A 20,217-nucleotide genomic window follows, 5' to 3' on the forward strand; every position below is an offset into this window, starting at 1 on the left:
ACATGCATTTTTTATGGTCGAATTGGCAAGACAAAATATATCGTTGATAGAATGTGATACGTTGCTTCGCAAAGTCGACATTGGACAACTAAAAACGGGTACAACAATGATGAGGGAAGAATGAAACTGATGAATATTCAAGTCATGCATTGGCCAATGGTGAAAGATAACTAAAAGGTCAAGTCCACCCCAGTAAAATGCTGACTTGAATAAATAGAGAAAAATCAAACAAGCATAGTGCTGAACATTTCATCAAAATTGGATGTAAAAAAAGAAAGTTATGACATTTAAGTTTCGCTGATTTTCATAAAAAACAGTGATATGCACAAATAGGTGAGTCAGTCGATGACGTCTATCACTCTCTATTTCTTTTTTTTCTGTTTTGTTCTTTTATTGTTTGAAAAATACAATATTTCGTTTCTTATAGATTTGACAATAAGGACCAACTTGACTGAATCATATAGTATTGAACAATGCTATTTCGACATATTCAGGAAGGAAATAATCGTTGTATCACTTGCCAATGAGGAGAAAATTATAACATTTCATATGCTATATAATAAAATACAAAGGAAATAGTTAGTGGGTAAAGTAATATTCTTTTCATTTGCATACCAGCCAAGATGTGCATATAATTGTTTTGTGAAATTAAGCATAACTTTAAAATGTCATAACTTTCTTATTTTACATCCGATTTCGATGAAATTTTCAGTGTTATGCTTGTTGGATTTTTCCCTTTTTATTCAAATTAAATTTTTGTTGGGGTGGACTTGTCCTTTTAGTAAAAACACACAAAAAAATTTAACCTTTTTTAGCCGTATCGTACTTCAGCAGTTTGCTCGCAGAGTTATCTACATGTAACTCACTGAGTTTATATAACTGCTCGGTGAATTCAACAATACCTCATTTTTGTGTTGTTGGCAGCTAGTGCATAATTTTATGTCCTGACAAAGCAAGATTCTGTCCTTTATTGATATTTTGTTTAAAACATTCTACACACTTTCCAATCTTAAGAATGAATACCGTACGCCCTTTTTCCGGGAACAAAAATACACAATCATCTGTTTCCGGAGAAAAGACGCTAGTTTTCGGAGAAAGACCACACCGCGAAAGTCGACATGCAACATGTTATAAGTCATTTTGACAAAACAACATTAGTCTCTATGTCAACATAATTTTTTCGATAGTCTACGGCACATCAGCATAATAAGGTTATTAAGTCGGCATGCAAGATAGAGTATATGACCTCTCGTTCACTCAATGGCATTTTAAAGGTTCCGAAGCAAGCCGAACGCAATGAACAATCCAATTATATTTGATACATTAACTCGTTTTTTTTTCGCTTTGCAGGTCACTGCAATTTTGATCATGACATGTGTTCTTGGAGGAACGCTGCTGATGATGGTATTGACGATGATGAGATTGCTTGGAGACGAGCTTCAGGAAGTACTGAATCAACAGGCACAGGCCCGACCAATGATCACACCCGAGGAACAAAAGAAGGTAAGCCAGCTGGTCACTCTTACCGCGTTTACACGCTGCATCGGCTCGCTCGTCAGACCGCGAGCCAATGCAGAATCCACTTTTTTGTTGTGTGCAAACGCAATGAACTTGCATCGACTCTCGGTGCGGAATCGGCAATCTGCACCACCAAGGTTTTCATTATTTTTTTCAATTTATTATTTTTCATTTTCAACAGAAGAACAAAGTAATGTGATCAAAATAGTAACAATGAACTTATACAGATAAAATAAATTCAGGCAAGTACAGTATTTGATATTTATCTATAAAACGAAGCAAAACAGAATATATATAAGCAAATATCATAACCATTTTAAAATAAAAATTCTGTGAAAATAGAGGGATCCACTAAAAAGCAGTGCTTGTATTGTATGGACCCCTCTAAATAATTATTTTAGAATTGCCTACGAAGACAGACAAGTTTACAAAACAGAGAACAGCAGAACAAATTAGAACAAGAAACAATCAAACAATTGAAGCACACACAAAGGATATGAAAATAAAAATGAAAAGAGATAAAGAAAGATAACAGAGATAATACAGCAGGATAATTATACCAAAAAAAAATAAGTTAAGCAGGCATGAAAAGGTAGTAGGTTCAGAACCGTGAGCTAATGCAGAATCGGCTATTTTTCTACCTGTAAACAGAAAGCCGATTCTGCATCTGAAATTGACTTGCAATTCATTTCCTTTACCATAATGACGTACTTGTAAGCGCACGGATCCAGCGTTGTCTTTTTATGACGTATAATGTAAATGCGCCGATCATTCCAGGTTTTGCAACGCGAGCCGATTCTGCACTCGCGAGCTGCGACAGCGTTTCGATTCCCACTTGGTGCGCTAGTGCATGCCCTTTGGTAAGGCATTAATCCTCAGTACCAGGTCCTTCGGAGAGGACCTTAAGCCGTCGGTCCTCTGGTTGGTTGCTTAAAAGCATTCATGCTTTCTCAGCAATCAGGTAAACAAATCACCACCAATCATATAGGCCAATCATACATCACATTATCGTGTATTTATTAGCGGTGCCTATACTTCAAATTATCTAGTATTCTACAATTAGGGTTTTAAAGGGTTTTAAGGATAATCATTGAAGTTTAATTATAAGATGTATAAATTTATGTTCTTATTTAAGCAAATAGTATTTGTAAATGATATTCATTCAAGGATATTCAACAAATTCGAAATATTATACTTTAATAAATGACGTTAATATTTACGTGGTAAGGATTTAAGTATCTAGTAATGTTTCAATATCTAAGAAATAGTGATATCACCATGTTTAAAATTACATACCTAAGGAAATTCCAACTATTTTTTTAATAATAATTTATCATGAATCTAAAAGCTGCAACCCGTTTTACACGGTTTGGCTCTTAAACGTTGTAATTGACACATCGTTTCATTTCGATTTATCGATCCTTTTCTATATCGCTGTAGGATTTTATATGTACGTTGACGGCTCGTTCACCTTTCCTTGGAGCATATCTACATTGTATAGCGAGATATTCGACAAGACGACCGCTGGCGGTGGTTGCTTCTCATTCTGGTATCATTGGCTAAAATCATCTGTCGTCAGTAAGAACTGAACATTTTACCAATTTATAATGTATTGTTTTATTAATTTATTTTCTGACCAAGAAATGATCACTGAAAATGGTAAATCATTTCAATTTGAAGAATTATTGGTTATTTTTTTCAGTTATTTGTCCGCGAAAATAAAATAAAATGACCCCACGTGTTTTTATATATAAATACAATTATATGCCAAATGGATGTGGGAAAAAAGTAATTGGTGAGTAATTACCAAAGTATGCACAAAATTCTTTAAAAAAGTGTCGGGTATTTTTACAAAACAATATGGCTGTGGAAAAAAGTAATTGCTGAGAAATTATCAAAATAAATTCGGAATACTTAAAAATGTGTCGGGTATTTTTCCAAAACAATACTACTACGCGGTCCAAAATATCCCTTTTTTGTGTTTATCAGATTTATTGGTTTACAGCCAAAATTGTACAAATATAAGATTATATCAATGTATCAAAATTAGATCTATGGTAATATGGTGACATTTAACCTTGACTTTAAAGACTTTATCATGAAACTACTTTATATTACCTTTTACTTTACGAATAGCTTTAAAAGAACACCCCGCTGACTATTTTACCATGGGGTGAGAATCTTTTCTGGCAAAAAAAAACAGTTACAAGATTGATTTTATTGACTGTAAAGGTCAGAAAATGGCAGTGATTGGCATTTTGAATTTCTTTGTGTTCCATTCCAGCAACGCCCCCGCTCACAGTATATCTCCGCCAGTACTCCCCACCAACAGTTCATGATCCTCAGGTTATGTTTGAAGCGAGCGGCGAAAGTAGTGAATTCTGGAGAAGAGGTCAGTTTGACGTTGAATCGCCAACCGATTTCCAGATTTTGTTCCAAGCAAGCTTGCCTAGCACTGATGACTTTGCTATAGACGATACAGTTCTCACCACATCACCATGCGAAGGTAACTCAGGATTCAATCAGTAGTAGTAGTAGTAGTAGTAGTAGTAGTAGTAGTAGTAGTAGTAGTAGTAGTGGTAGTAGTAGTAGTAGTGGTAGTAGTAGTAGTAGTAGTAGTAGTAGTAGTGGTAGTAGTAGTAGTAGTAGTAGTAGTAGTAGTAGTAGTAGTAGTAGTGGTAGTAGTGGTAGTAGTAGTAGTGGTAGTGGTAGTAGTAATAGTAGTAGTAGTAGTAGTAGTAGTAGTAGTAGTAGTAGTAGTAGTAGTAGTAGTAGTAGTAATGGTAGTAGTAGTAGTAGTAGTAGTAATGGTAGTAGTAGTAGTAGTAGTAGTGGTAGTAGTGGTAGTAGTGGTAGTGGTAGTAGTAATAGTAGTAGTAGTAGTAGTAGTAGTAGTAGTGGTAGTAGTAGTAGTAGTAGTAGTAGTAGTAGTAGTAGTGGTAGTAGTAGTAGTAGTAGTAGTAGTAGTAGTAGTAGTAGTGGTAGTAGTAGTAGTAGTAGTAGTAGTAGTAGTAGTAGTAGTAGTAGTAGCAGTAGCAGTAGTAGTAGTAGTAGTAGTAGTAGTAACAGTGGTGGGAGAAGGGGGAGTGTAGAAGCAGGAGTATATAGCAATAATAGTAGAAGTAGCAGCAGCAGCAGCAGTAGTAATAGTAGTAATATTAGTACTAGTAGCAGAAGTGTTACAGTACCATTAGTAGTAGACGGAGTAGTAATCAGTACTGGCAGTACTAGTAGTAATAATCATAAGTCAAATTATATGGTTGTAGTAGTAGTGTAGTAGTAGTAGTAGTAGTAGTAGTAGTAGTAGTAGTAGTAGTAGTAGATATACGAGGAGGAGTAAGAATGGAAATAAAAGTCGCAACGGAGATAGTACTCGAAACAATTGCAAGGGCAGTGGCGTTAGAAGTAGAAGTAGTAGCAGCAGTAGTAGTATTATTAGTATTTTGAGTAGAAGTATATTAGCAGTAGAAGTAGATGTAAGTAGGACTATATGCATATATAGAGAGAGCGAGGGGGGTATGTGCGCGTATTTTGTAGACAGACCTACTCAACGGTTTCAGTCAGGGTGACAATTTGGCACCCTATCTATTACATCCTAAGACTTTCATTAGATTATTTAAGAAGAAAATAAATGGAGATCAAACCTATGTAAACAAATAGGGGCCAACACAGACATTTGACTGATTTAAATTATGCTGATGATAATAGCATCGCCTACTGCTCTGTTGAAGGATGCTCAAGAACTACACGTACTCCTTGCAGTATACGTGATAGAGGATGCATCTGCAAAGTTTGACTTCTACTTAAATTCCTCAAATTCCTCAGAGTACATGAAATTCAACGAAAACCGTGCCTCAATACTGACAAGGAAAGGAGCCAAGAAGTGGATGATTTAGGTTCATACATGTGCGACTCAAGAAAATACTTTCTAGGAATGTTCTTACATGGAATAGATTAAATAAGCTGCATTTGATTTTGAAGGAAATATTTCTCTGTCAAAAATAAATATCACTGATAAGGACATGTATGAAAAACTATCCTTTGTTATGCTGGTTAAAAAAACGATTATTTATTATTATTTTGTTATCTTTGTTGGCAGAGCCTAATTTGTGGGACTGTACGTTCGAGGACGGTGAATGTGGATATACACAAGTTGATGATGATGAATTTGACTGGTCACCTAAAAGTGGAGACACCTCATCAAGTCTTACAGGGCCCTCCTTTGACCACACACTAGGAACATGTACGTATTCTTCTTTCCGTACATGTGGCACAATACGTAACAACTTTAGCATACACTTTTCAGACACTTTCTGCAACGTTCAGAATCTATTGGAATTACCGTCACGTCCTATGAATAGATTAGTGGTCATTGTTGATAGTTTGAGGACGGTGTCGGCACTTCGTCCTAAGATTTGGACCACACAAAAAACAAATATTTCGTTTGTCCAGAGTCACGAACAACAATGTTGGATCGAATCATTGATTTTCGACAAATGCTGCTTTATTATGAAGGGCTCTTGAAAAAAAAATCTGCGCGGTAAAAAGCGATTCCGAAATGATTATTAAGATGACTTATTGTCTAATAGGTCATGTATGTAGGCATGCCGTGTGGACACCGTGAAACAAACTTTATGACCCTGTATTCTGTTCAGCAATGATGTCACCTTTGTTTAATTATTTGTTCGAGGGGTGGGGATGACATGGATAGTGAGACTAAAGAAGTTAGTGAATGAAGTAAAGTGATGACATCATCACTTATTGTTTTAATTATAACTTTATTATGGGGCACCTAGTAAATGATCTTCCAGTAAAACAGATGAGTTAAATCCGTAAATTTGTATTTTTTTCCCAATGACAGTTTGTTAATTGCAACCCTCAAATCCAGCAACAAATTAATTTTACGATTTGTGTTGAACTTGAAAGAGTCCATCGTAAGCTTGAAACATACATGTATATCGTGCCAAATTGATCACTAATAAGCCACGCGAGTTCGAAGTAAGATGAAATTTGGTGAAGATTCAAGCAATAAGGAGAACCAGGGTTACAGCTACTGTATTTAAGAAGTTCGGCGGGATCTGGAAACAATAATGAGATCCAAGATTTCAAGTTTCGGTTAAATCAAACATGAAAGATGAAATTGCCAAACAGTCTGAACGAATAGGTTTCAAAGAATATATTTCATCCTGTGTTGTCAGTACTTTTTATGTATTTCACTTTACAGTTTTGTTTTTATTTTGTACAGTCTGAAGAATGACAACTATTCCTTCAGATGAGCTTAATTGCATTGTTCCTCGTCTTTTTCAAAGACCAACTTGCTAATTTGGGGATTTGCAGGGAACCTTCTAAAGCAACATATTGTCAATTTGGGATGGCTAATTACATATATTTTGTAAAGAATTTGTTACATTTTTTACCATTCGCAATACTTTCGGCTTACATTAAAAGTCCCTGACGACATAGGCCTATCTCCTCACAAAATCAAATGGCTGCATACGGCGATGCAACATAACGATTCTACCAATGTAACCGTTAAACAGATCTTGCTTACCTAGAGCTTGAATATCAGATGATACTAAATCTGTTTTATGCTTTCAGCGAAAGGATATTACATGTATTTAGAAACGTCACAAGGAGAGACAGGGAACAGCGCTAGACTTGCTAGCACCTTTGCACCTCCGGGAAAATACTGCATCAGTTTCTGGTTCCACATGTTTGGCCAGACGATTGGATCTCTAAACGTATACCTTCAGAGGAACGAGTCGGCTCTGGACCTGCCGGTCTGGACCAGGACCAGTTCTAGTGGAAATCGCTGGAGGGAAGCATATGTCGATGTGGTGGACATTTACACATTTCGGGTAGGTGACCTTTGCTACATGTGCTGCCACAATCTAGGATAATGTTAATAGGCCTACTACTGCACCCCTGTACTTTGTTTAACGTTAAGATAAGACCAAGTATCTTCAGATACTGTCTGTAAATTGTAGATTTTGTTTTAAAATCAGTATACCTTTACTTTTCGGGGTTTTTTTCACATCCGACTAACCATATGTTCTAATATCTATAATTTGGACTCCAGTTTGTCTGTTTAATCAAACGATTTGTCTTATGAACCAGATTAAGATCAAGTAAGTTTGTAGACAAAGCTATTAAAGACCCATACCGGCATTAAAACACATTTGTAGTGTATTTTACATAACGTTGCATTTGACTACGTACGACATGTACGATGTAGACCAATGATTCAGTGGCCGAAATTGGTAGGGGCAAATCTGGCCCACCTCCTCCCTTGAGAGGCAAAACTAATATTTCATTTTTGGGGGGGGGGATTATTATTAATAGGGAGTGAAGAAAGGCCCTTTTTGGTGGAGGGGCTTTTTAATTTTGTTCAAAAGTGCCTCAGCCTTTTGGACATTCAGTGCAAGTGAATATGCCCGAAATTCAATGTCCCGAAGTCTGGTCTCCGAATCAATTTTTACTCCCTGGTATAAAGGTTTTGTGCAAGTGTACAAGTTCGCCTTGACAGCTTATTTCACGCACAATTCATTCACAGGCGACTGGGAATAATTTCTGCAGTATCTTTCTTCATTAGAACAGAAGAAAAGAGCCTGGTTCGGATAAGAAATAGATCATTCAAATGCTATTTTTACATCTTTGGCTTCCAGTGATTTTAACACAGAGTTAGAGCATGAACTAAGTTGCCCCAAAATTCATAATAATGAGCATTTTATGGTCATCACTTTTGTCCTAAGGTTGTTTACGAAGCGGTCCGTGGGAGTAGTTATACTGGAGACATTGCAATCGATGACGTTGGTATGACGGAGGGTGAATGTCCAGGTAAGTCAATCCATGGTGATTGCAAGTCCGGTGTTGGCCTTGGTGTTGGTGTTGAAATTTTGATTGCTTCCCCTAGCACCAAAACCTATTCAGGGTTTGTAAAGTGATTTAAGTCACATTATTGACATCTTAACAGCTAGTGAGTGACTTTTCGGGACCATCTTCGTTTTATTCTTGGTGTTATAATATTATTGTGTGAAAATTGGCCTAACACCATCACAAAAAATTCGACACTGAACTTGAAATCTATTCAATCCATCTTTTTTCATTTTTCATCATAACAAAATCGAAGCGATTTTAACCTGTAATTACATCAATCGCTTGTTGAGTTTTACACAAAACAGAGTTGGAAACTGGCACAAGTTTTGTCATTTTTTTAATCATTTGCTGATTAAAGTCAATCAATAAAAAAAACAATCACCGATGTAGTTCCCCTTTCCGCACACTTTGCGATTTGGCCAGGAATATCAGGTAAATTCACATATTCATTTTTTTATTGAAGGAATTTCGTGTCAAAATATGACAAAGAAAAGGTAAGACGAAATATAATGACATAGCTTATCTGGAAAAAAAATCGCTCGCTCGCAACTTTTAACATTAGGCGATATATCTAGCCCCTCAATTTTTTGTTGGTCTATTACTACACCATTGTAGATAAGTCATTTTTTCTTTGTTTTAAATAGTGCCCTTTTTACTTGTGCCCCCCCCCCTTTCAACTTCGCTCCGCCGCCCCTGATGTAATCATTACTTTTTTATCTTTGCTTTATGCGTTACCAGGGACTCAGGCGTGTGATTTTCAACACGATGATATATGCGGGTATCAACAGGAACTAACCAGGGATGATTTTGATTGGAAACAAGGCTCTGGAAGTACCCTCTCAGCAGGAACAGGTCCAACAACAGATCATACGTATGGGACTACATACGGTAAGATACATATAAACATATAACAAAGTAAACATAATCTTACATTTCACATGAATATCAAATTTTATCATCATAACTAAATGTAAAAATTATCCTTAAATTCTCTTAGAATTCAATCCCTACAATCTTGTGCTAGTATTATACTTTTTTTTAGAATTCATTGTATCTTGATAAATGTTTAAGTTACAAATTGATGTATTTGATCCAAAATCGATTTCAATATTTTTGTTCACGTTTTTGTTGCCAGTGACACAGTTGATCTCATGCAACGTCCATCATTTTTTGTCTCACCTGCGAAGCAGAGTGAGACTATAGGCGCCGCTTTTCCGACGGCGGCGGCGACGGCGGCGGCGGCGGCGTCAACATCAAATCTTAACCTGAGGTTAAGTTTTTGAAATGACATCATAACTTAGAAAGTATATGGACCTAGTTCATGAAACTTGGCCATAAGGTTAATCAAGTATTACTGAACATCCTATTAGAGTTTCATGTCACATGACCAAGGTCAAAGGTCATTTAGGGTCAATGAACTTAGACCATGTTGGAGGAATCAACATTGAAATCTTAACCTGAGGTTAAGTTTTTGAAATGTCATCATAACTTAGAAAATATATGGACCTAGTTCATGAAACTTGGACATAAGGTGAATCAAGTATCACTGAACATCCTGCATGAGTTTCACGTCACATGACCAAGGTCAAAGGTCATTTAGGGTCAATGAACTTTGGCCGAATTGGGGATATCTGTTGAATTCCCATCATAACTTTGAAAGTTTATGGATCTGATTCATGAAACTTGGACATAATAGTAATCAAGCATCACTGAATATTTTGTGCAAGTTTCAGGTCTGATGATTAAGGTCAAAGGTCATTTAGGGTCAATGAACTTTGGCCGAATCAGGGGTATCTGTTGAATTACCATCATAACTTTGAAAGTTTATTAGTCTAGTTCATTAAACTTGGACATATGAGTAATCAGATATCACTGAACATCCTGTGCGCGTTTCAGGTCACATGACCAAGGTCAAAGGTCAATGAACTTTGGCCGAATTGGGTGTATCAGTTGAATTACCATCAAAACTTTGAAAGTTTATGGATCTGATTCATGAAACTTGTACATAAGAGTAATCAAGTATCACTGAACATTCTGTGCGAGTTTCAGGTCACATGATCAAGGTCAAAGGTCATGTAAGGTCAATGAACTTTGGCCATGTTGGGGTTTTTTGTTGAATAACCATCATATCTCTGTAAGTTTATTGGTCTAGTTCATAAAAAGTGGACATAAGAGTAACCATGTATCACTGAACATCTTGTGCGAGTTCGAGTAGTATTCAAAGTCAGCACTGCTGCTATATTGAACCGCGTGATGCAGGTGAGACGGCCAGAGGCATTCCACTTGTTATAAGTAGCTGTCATAAACTATTGCTACTCCACTGAATAATTTAAGCCATTATGTATTGTTTGAAGTCATCATTTGATTACTGTTACATTTATCGTTATCTTATATACATGAAGGGAAAAACCTTCTTCTTCTTCTTCTTCTGCTAATGTGTTGCACTTGATAGCTATAAATAATAATAAAAAAAATAGAGCTGAGCTCGGAGAAAGTTACAGAAAAACTTGACAAGGACGAAAACAGAGAACGTTACAAAGAACAAGGACACACAGGTTACTAGACAAGACAAGGAAGACAAAACAAGACATAACAGAAAGAAATAAGGAATGAAGACCCGTCAATCATATTGCGGTTCACGATTGCGACGTTTAAGTATGACGTAATATATTTTGATTGAATTGATCGTATGCCAGTGAAATAGAAAATAGTAGACGGGTCCTTTGTAAGGGTATACAAGGAGGTAATATGTCATTTCATTGGTCATACATTTCAAGTCTCCTTTACCGAATCTCTCATCTTGGGAAAGATAAAGAAACCATGAGCAATTTGATACCTCAGCGGATGCTGTTGGCTGAATTTTATTGTTTTTGACATTTTTGTTTTAATTACTGTTTTGTTTCCCCTTGCAGGCAAGTACGTGTACATTGATTCATCTGAACAGAATCCAAGCGATAGGGCGCAGCTGTATACCAAGATAACTGATCCAGATCCAAGCGGGTTTGCGTGTTGGAAATTCTATTACCACATGAATGGTGTTGGCGTTGATACACTACGAATTCTGGTTAGCTTCAATCCATTTTTAAATAGATAATTAGGCAAAGTCTGCCCCCCCCCCACCAAAAAAATGTCCTTTATCTTTTGGTCGTTTTTATTTTTTTTTCTTTTTAACGGTAATGATTAAATATCTGGCTGAAATTAGTAATGTTTTTATAATTATTTTGATATCACTATTCTTATTGCTATCATTTAGTGGTTGAAGTAATATAAGGGGGAGGGGTTTTTGTTGTTATCAAAGTTCTTTTCTCATTGTTATTATCAGTTTAAATGTTATACTATGCTTAGCTTTGCTGTACTGTTTATCTCCGTCTACTGCTTAAGGGTAAAGCCCACCTCAGAAAAATGTTGATTTGAATCAAATGAGAAAAATCTGACAAGCACAAATCTGAAAATTTAATCCAAAACAGATGTAAAATAAGAAAGTTTTGACATTTCAAAGTTTCACTTATTTTAACAAAATAGTTATATGAACGAGCTAGTTACATCCAAATGAGAGAGTCGATGATGTCACTCACTCACTATTTCTTTTGTTTTTTTATTGTTTGAATTATACAACATTTCAATTTTTAGGAATTTGACAATTAGGGCCTCTTTGCCTGAAGCACAAAATGCTAAAATAATGGAATTCCACGTGTACTGAAATGCTCTTCACACCGCAAAACTGCAGGTCAAGAGGTGTATCACCAAGGCTAAATGTGAATATTTCACTGATGCTCTAGCTGACTGTACCCCTAAAACTGCCTTTCATGTACTGAGCAAGCTACTAAACACCAATGAAATTACTCTCCCAGTACATGATTCTCCAGGAGAATTAATTCTGCTAAATCGTCTCCAGGACGACATTTGAGTTGGAGGAATTGCCCTTGAACTTGTGAAATCTTATCTGGAGAATCGAAGTAGCCGCGTTCTTGTGTCGGGTCAGTTTTCCAGACCACATACATTGCACTACGGCATTCCGCAAGGTTCCGTCATCGGGCCACTGTTGTTTACACTCTATGTTCGTCCAATTGGAGATATCCTTCGATCTCATGATGTTTCCTTCCACATGTATGCAGATGACATTCAGATCTACACCATGTTTGTTCCAACGGATCCAGTGGCAGTTGATACTGCTATTCACAAACTTAGCTGCTGTATCACTGAAATCCATGACTGGATGAAGGCAAACAAGCTCAAACTCAATGATGCAAAGACTGAATTCTTTGTCTCTGCTTCGCCACATCATTTATCATCTGATCTCATGAAGGATGTCTGACTGACAATTAACGAGAAATCTTTCCAGCCTTGTAAGTCTGTTCGCAATGTTGGTATAACATTTGAGCCTTCTGCAAATCTCAGCCATCACGTCACCTTGGTCTGCAGAAACGTCAAGTTTCATCTTCGTAACCTCCGGAGAGTGAGACGTTTTATTGAAAAGCAAACATGTCATGCTGCTGTCAGGGCTCTTGTTCTTTCCAGACTGGACTACTGAAATAGTCTCTTCAGCGTTCTTAGCCAGAAGGACTTAGACCGACTTCAGAGACTACAGAACTCTGCCGCTAGGCTTGTCTTCTCTGCTCCCCTTCGGACTCACACAGAACCTCTCCGACTGGAACTCCATTGGTTGCCTGTGAGACAGAGGATAGCCTTCAAAATTTTGCTGCTAGTCTTCAAGTCGCTCAACCACAGAAGCCCGGAGTACATCGATAACATTCTCATTCGTCGTTCTCAAGTCCGTACTACTCATTCATCTTCGTCAATCTGGCTCACTCAACGCCTTTCCAAGAGAAGTGCGGGTGAAACGTCCTTTCCTGTGATTGCTGCCAAAATATGGAATCACCTACCAGCTGCAGTGAAGATGGCCTCCTCTGTTGAACAATTCAAGAAGGCCATTAAATCCCATCTATTCTGCTAAGTGGACAATTAATTGCATGGAGTAGACCGATCATTCCGAGGTGTAAAGCAGTTGTTTTAGTGGCCAAAACAAATATGGAGTAGTGTGTGTGCAGCGCTTTGTAACCGAAAGGAAAAGGCGCTATATCAAATGACTTTTGGATTGGATTGGATACAGGGAGGAATGAAACTTCATTTCACATAACAATGAAGAGAAAATACAAATATTTCATATTTCATATAATAAAATACAAAAGAAATAGTGAGTGAGTGATGTCATCAGTTCCTCATTTGCATACCGACCGAGATGTGCATATATCTGTTTGGTGAAATGGAGCGAAACTTAAAAATGTGTTATGCTTGTTGAATTTTTCTCTTTTTATTCAAATCAAGTTTTTGTTAGGGTGGACTTGTCCTTTAAAAGCGGGGATACTATGGATTTTTCTCTTCTTACTGTGTTCGATATTTTCTTCAGTTATATTTTACTCTTCACCTACTGTTATTTTTTTCGTCTCTTCATATTTCTGTATCATTCTAGTCTGACATTGATGGAACACAAACTGAACTATTAACTTTGGTTGGTAACCGTGGAAACAAATGGTTTTCAACACACGCTGAAGTTGAGGCTTTATCAAGATATCGTGTAGTATTCGAAGCATCAGTAGGCAACACCAAAGAAACAGGGGATATAGCAATCGATGATGTTGATTTCCGAGGTGGCGTCTGCGGTCATGAATGTAAGTTTTTATGTAATGTGCATGCATGTGTCTTAGATAGTCCACGGGTTTGATTCATAAATTAGCGATGACGTCACACAGTGGCCCAAGATAAATTGTTAAAAACAAATTTTTGGGAGTATTTCATTTCATGTCTATTTCGAACAATAAAATATATATTTTTCCATTGTCACGTTTATAATAATAATAATTAGACTTATATCGCGCCTAATCCACCCTGTAGAGTGCTCAAGGCGCTTTTTAGGAAATTATAGAAGAAATTAAGAAGAATTGAACAGAAATGTTTGAGGTAATTTTTGAAAGTTTCAGAAGTCAAGCACTGTTTGATGTTATGAGGGAGGCTATTCCATAGCTTCAAGGATGAGTAAACAAATGATCTTTCACCCTAGGTTTTGGAAATTTTCGGGGTAACAAGAGGATTGGAAAGGGAGGAACATATGGATCTTGAAGGGGTATAACTTTTGATCAGTGAAATAAGGTACTTGGGAGATGAGCCATGAACACAATGGAAAGTTAACAACAAAATCTTGAACATAATACGCTGTTTTACAGGGAGCCAATGTAAGGATCTTAAAATAGGAGTAATGTGAGGGCGCCTGGTGGATAGAGAAACAATGTACAAACATTATATACAATGTACAATCATTCAACGTGTATAATCTTATTTTGTTTCAGTGTCATGCACCTTTGAGAGTGATCTTTGTCTCTGGGAAAATGTTGCTTACGGGGACAGTTCAGACTGGCAACGGATCTCTGGGTTGACGGTTACAAGTACTACAGGGCCCAACGTTGACCATACTACTGCGACAGAATCAGGTACGTTTAATTGGTTTACATTATCACCGTAAAAAGGTGCCGTGGTCGAGTGGTCTAAAACACCTCACTAGACATGAGAAGGTCCGGGGTTCGATCCCCGGCCACGGCACGTAGGCCTGGGAGCAAGGCAGGTTATAATTACCAATGCTCGTTCATCCTATATAATAATAATAATAGTGTATATTTGTAAAGCGCACACACCGTCAGTAGACGCTCATCGCGCTAGCCGAGCAACAGTTCTCTTTTACAATGTGAATATTAGATTTTATAGAAATTTATATAAATACCACACAAGTACAATGTAAGAATAATAATTTCCTTTCTGCTTCATTCACCCCAACCCATCCATCAGCCCATATTATGCTATATTATGAATATAATGCTCTGTGCATTCTTGTGAACTGTGTGTGCACTTGGTCCATGTTAAGAAAAACAATACAGAGAAAATCTATGTAATCTACGCATCAAAAAGTAAGATAACATACTTGTATACTACAATATTAACGAAAATAATGTAAACTTTTAAGATGATGAAGAGGAAGATATGAAAACATAACTAGACAAAGAAATACAGTAAAGAGAACTAGATCTAAAGAACTAGCCAACCGGTGTGTTGGCTCAGTTGGTAGAGCGTCCGTCTCACAACCGGTAGGTCGGGGGTTCAAACCCCGGCCGCGTCAGACCAAAAGACGTTAAAAGATGGGAGTTGCTGCTACCCTGTTTGGCGTTCAACTATTAAAGGGATAAAGCCTCGTCGATCTGGTGCTGCACAGCGGCTGCCGGGCCCATGATCAATTGGGCAAATCAAATTTTCAGAGTATTTCATTTCATGTCTATTTCGAACAATAAATTATGGATTTTCATTTTCATCAACAAAAACAGATCAAGGAGCGAGATGAATATTGATAAGAACAAAAGCGCTCTTAATTATTTACAAAAAACAAGAACAAGATGAAACTAAAAATGATGAGGAGGAAGAGGAAACGAGAGAATGGGGGAGAAAACAACTAGAAGAAGATGAAAAAAAGAGAAAGTAAAGGCAGGAGAAGCAGGAATGGATAAAGCGGACAGTAGGAAGAAGCTGAAGAAATAGAAGAAAAACTGGAGAAATCGAAAAACGATCAGATTAAAGCGTGCATATGACTCTTTCGTTACCCATAACTAACAAGACCTGCATTATCATGACTCCATTCTTTCATTCTAACAAATTTTCTATCTTCATTAGGTTATTATATTTATTTGGAGAGTAACTCTCTTGCACCGGGTTATGCAGCTTGGCTGACATCACCTTCGTTTAGAATGGAAGACCTCTCTGCTGCTTGTTTTACATTTTGGTATCATATGTATGGATCTACAATCGGAGAACTTAACGTTTACCTGGTCAATGAAAGAACACTTGAGGAAACCTATGTTTGGCGGCTGAACGGCCAACAAAACCCTGACCAGTATACGTGGTGGCAGGGCAAGTTAGGACTTATTGACGAGGGCGTGGTGAGTAGATGCTCTTTATTTATTTATTCATTTATTCATCTATTTATTTATTCATTTGTTTTTGTTTAAAAATTTGTTTATTTATTCATTTATTTATTTTGTATTCATTTACTGATTTATTTTGAGAGCGAATTAACATGGTCAGTGCGTTGATTTGATTTACTTGACCAAGCTGATTATTCCGGTTTATTTCCAATTCGTCTAATACCAAATGGTCCTATTGCCAACTCGTCTACTATCATTTGGTCTATCATCAATGTGTCTACTCACCACAGTGGACTACTTTTGCATTCAGTCTAATGCCATTCCGTCTAATAACCAGTTGGTCCAATAGCCATTTTTAGTCCATATACCATTTGGTCTATTTAAAATAAAGAGTTAATTGTGCCAAATAGATGAAAAGAAAATTGGTATTAGACCGATTGGTTAATTAGACGAAGTGATGATTGGACCAAATGGTTCTAAGACGAAGTGTTGATGGACGGGATGACATTGGACTAAAGAATGAAGATAGATGATGTGGCGAGTGGACGAGTTGGCAGTGGATGAATTGACAATTTACCGTATCTTCCTGATGTTTTGTTTTTTGTTGTTGTTTTTTCTAAATATTAAATGGATGAAATTAATTGATAATCAGTCCCCTCATTATAGGGTGAAACGAAACTACATTTTTTTCATCATTATTATGTTATGGACGATTAAATAGTCTTGTACTTACTATGTGGATCCTCAAATTGGCAAACGTGCTTCAAAATGGCTGATTTTGTCGACAACTCTCCATTTGTTTTGTACACATATTTTCAGATTTTCCTCTTTTTTTTACATATTTCCCTTTATCTCCTCCGGACCTTGACATATATGATGTAGATTATACTTTCCCATGACAAATGTTGTGCTCAGAAGGAGACAAGATGCAATTTGAAAGATAATGAGGAAAATCTGAAAAGTTGTGTGCAAAACAAATGGCGAGTTGTCCACAAAATCAGCCATTTTGAAGCACGTTTGCTAATTTGAGGATACCCATAGAAAGTACAAGTGTTTTCCAACTCCCTTATCTTGCTTATTTCACAACTGATTTTGATGAAACTTTTTTTTTTCATTGTTCCTCTCAATTGACTCTTTCCAATCAGATTGCTTCTCTTCTTGGGTTTTGGTTTCCTTCAATCGTGTTATATCGGCCATTCGTGAGGAATTCCAACCAGTTGCTGAATTCTCATTTATTGTTTTTCCTCCATTTTCCCCCCACAGACAACACCAGTTCCTTCTTTAGGAGATTCCTACGTGGTAAGTATCAGCCTTAAAGCATGTGCCGCGCTTTTTTTAAGGAAATCTTTTTCAAATGTGCACTTTCATGACAGGTTCACGCAATCCCCCTCCCCAATTTAATGCCAGTGGTGACATGTGATAATTTGGCGATGGAAATCCCATGTCGGTCTTTGATGAGGAGATGAGAGGCGTGTTTATGAGTTTTTGCTGAAACACTGAAATAAAAAGAACAACCAAAAAACACTCTCTCATCGTGGGTAATAGATGCATTTGCCGCCTGATGAACTGCAATTTCATCTCGAAAATATTTTACATTGCCATTATAGGTGATGTCATACGCAATGAAAGAGTTGTTTAAGTTCAGACAACGTAGTTCACTGCCATATGTGCCATATTTGCCATGTTTGTAGCATTAGGATCAAATGGATTTGAAAACAAATATGGTGTGCATGTACAATATGTTTCGACTGTCAATGATCCCAAACTTTTCTTTCTTTTTTTTACACTTCTGCATTTGTTTCTGCCTCCCCAATTTTTCGTTTTTGAGAAGGGGAGGGGGGGTCAAATACTGAAGAAAGGGGGAAGATAGCTTCCCTACATTGTCACCAATTCATATACAGATTATGTTTCTTATATATGTTTATCTTATTTTAGATCAAGTTTGAGGCTGTCCTCGGCTACTTCAATTATGGAGACATTGCTATTGATGATTTGGATGTTGAAACTGAGGCATGCACAGGTAATCGATAATTTGATTATTGTTTTTTTCGTCTTTCATCGTTGTTATTGTCCATCGATCTGCACAGATTCCGTTTCATTTTTATGAATGCATATTAAAGATTGGCTTTAAACTTGGTTTAGAATACATCTAGGACTTACTAGGCTCTGATGAAAAAAGGATCAATAGTCAAAAGTGCAGAGATCAATATATGAATTTAATTATTTCGTTATAGCTGACAAAAAAGAATATTTTGAAGGATAATTTAGTACAGAGGCACAACTGGAAAAAAGACATATCTCTCCTTGAAGGGAGGTAAAATTATTAGTGTTCCTCTGCTAGTCCAATAAGATGAAACCTAGATGGACCATTTTGACGTACTTTTGAGTTGAATTAATCGATTAGACAAATCATCAGAGGTGCCCTAAAGAGTAACGATGAAATATTAACAGTCACCACGTTTTCATGGATTTTTACACTTCATAAGAAAATGGAAGGTGCATATTAATGGACCTATAAATACCCTGCTTGATAAAAGGGAATATGACACAATAGACGTGTGATTTATTGTCCTCTTATTTCAGTATATCCCACATCAGCTGAACCATCGTTACAAGAATCAGCAAGCTGTGATTTTGAAGTGAATAGATGTGGCTGGTTTGATGTTGATGATGATCGCCTGGACTGGCTAAGATACCGAGGCCAGACCCCAACGCCTAACACCGGACCTTTCAAGGATCATACAACCGGAAACGGTAAGGGAAAGACCTTGCTTAGTCCTACACATTCCACAACATCAATTGGACCTGGGACCCTTTTCATTAAGGCTTTACTATAATGGCAACTATCATGGTTACCGGGCTCAGCAGCCAGTCATAAGCAAGGTTTATGGCAGTTGCTATAATGACAAAGCTGCAACAGTTGGAAGTCCACGGGCCCCAAGTGGCTCTTTCATGAAGATGTTCGGAAATTATGAACGACTTTACGAACGAGTGGCGATCTTATCTTGTCGGAAATCAGGTACACCAAACTTTCATTGGTGTTTATTTAATTCCAGAAAATATCACTAGTCGTTCATAAAGTCAGTCGCAGCTTAAGACCATCTTTAGGAAACACCTACTTGTAATAATAATAATAATGAAATAATAAATGCATGAATGGGATATTAATATTGTGCACTTTCAAATTCTTATTGACCAACAATATAAGAAATAAATGGGAGAAGCTAAACATGTAAGAAAGGCGATGATGAGGGAGAGAGAGAGTTGTGGCACTTCAACTTTCCATCTGTTATAAATATTTTTACCTTCATTCCAGGAAGCCCTTAATGAATATTCCAATAATATCCTAGCTATTTTCTTCTCTTTTTTTGCAGGATTCTATTTATTTTTCGAGTCTACTTCAGGACAGCAGGGATACAGTGCCGGTGTCAGATCACCAGTAATCCCTAGTGCCCAAGGTGCATGTTTCAGCTTCTGGCTCTACATGTATGGCCAAACGATTGGACAACTGGAGGTACGTACTCAACTGAAAATTCCACAGTGCGCCAATGCGTATCCACAATGTGTTCACATTATACGTTAGTAGTGTGTTAACAATGTGTTCAGAGTATGTTTACAATGTGTCCCCAGTGTGTCGGTAGTGTGTTCACATTGTGTTTAGGCTAGTGCGTTCATGGTCTGTTGGCATCACACTGTGAAGTGTTCACCGTGTGTCTACCTGAGTTCATATTTTAGGAAACACGGTCTGTTTCCATTTTATTTTCACTCTTTTTTCCACTTTGTGTTCAGAGTAGTGGGTTAAAATTGTGTCTTTATCGAATTTACATTACATTGAAGTTTTATTTTACAGAGTCCCATATTT

General features: G+C 37.0%; 2 protein-coding genes across 2 annotated transcripts in view; both read left to right on the forward strand.

Moving 5' to 3' along the window:
• Window positions 1-6,234, forward strand: part of LOC121417874 (MAM and LDL-receptor class A domain-containing protein 1-like) — a 35,037-nt gene extending 28,803 nt beyond the window's left edge. The window contains exons 17-20 of the mRNA XM_041611607.1: window positions 1,351-1,503; window positions 2,959-3,096; window positions 3,803-4,024; window positions 5,618-6,234. Of these exons, the coding sequence (XP_041467541.1) occupies window positions 1,351-1,503; window positions 2,959-3,096; window positions 3,803-4,024; window positions 5,618-6,042 (938 nt within the window). The 3' untranslated portion in view covers window positions 6,043-6,234. The remainder of the gene's footprint in view (window positions 1-1,350; window positions 1,504-2,958; window positions 3,097-3,802; window positions 4,025-5,617) is intronic.
• Window positions 6,235-7,130: 896 nt separating this feature from the next.
• LOC121417875 (MAM and LDL-receptor class A domain-containing protein 1-like) lies at window positions 7,131-15,778 on the forward strand. Its single transcript, XM_041611608.1, has 7 exons — window positions 7,131-7,376; window positions 8,271-8,355; window positions 9,133-9,282; window positions 11,307-11,458; window positions 13,865-14,063; window positions 14,739-14,879; window positions 15,762-15,778. The coding sequence occupies exons 1-7, from the start codon at window positions 7,131-7,133 to the stop codon at window positions 15,776-15,778; spliced, it is 990 nt and encodes a 329-aa protein (XP_041467542.1).
• Window positions 15,779-20,217: the final 4,439 nt, after the last annotated feature.

This window comes from Lytechinus variegatus, chromosome 6 (assembly GCF_018143015.1).
Source record: "Lytechinus variegatus isolate NC3 chromosome 6, Lvar_3.0, whole genome shotgun sequence".
Taxonomy (NCBI): Eukaryota; Metazoa; Echinodermata; class Echinoidea; order Temnopleuroida; family Toxopneustidae; genus Lytechinus; species Lytechinus variegatus.

Bases quoted from the DNA above. Each gene is read 5' to 3' on its own strand.
- LOC121417875 (XM_041611608.1), top strand. From the start codon at position 7,131: ATGTATTTAGAAACGTCACAAGGAGAGACAGGGAACAGCGCTAGACTT. The intron at 9,283-11,306 runs GTAAGATACATA...TTCCCCTTGCAG, and splicing joins TACGTATGGGACTACATACG to GCAAGTACGTGTACATTGAT. The intron at 14,064-14,738 runs GTAAGTTTTTAT...ATTTTGTTTCAG, and splicing joins TGGCGTCTGCGGTCATGAAT to TGTCATGCACCTTTGAGAGT.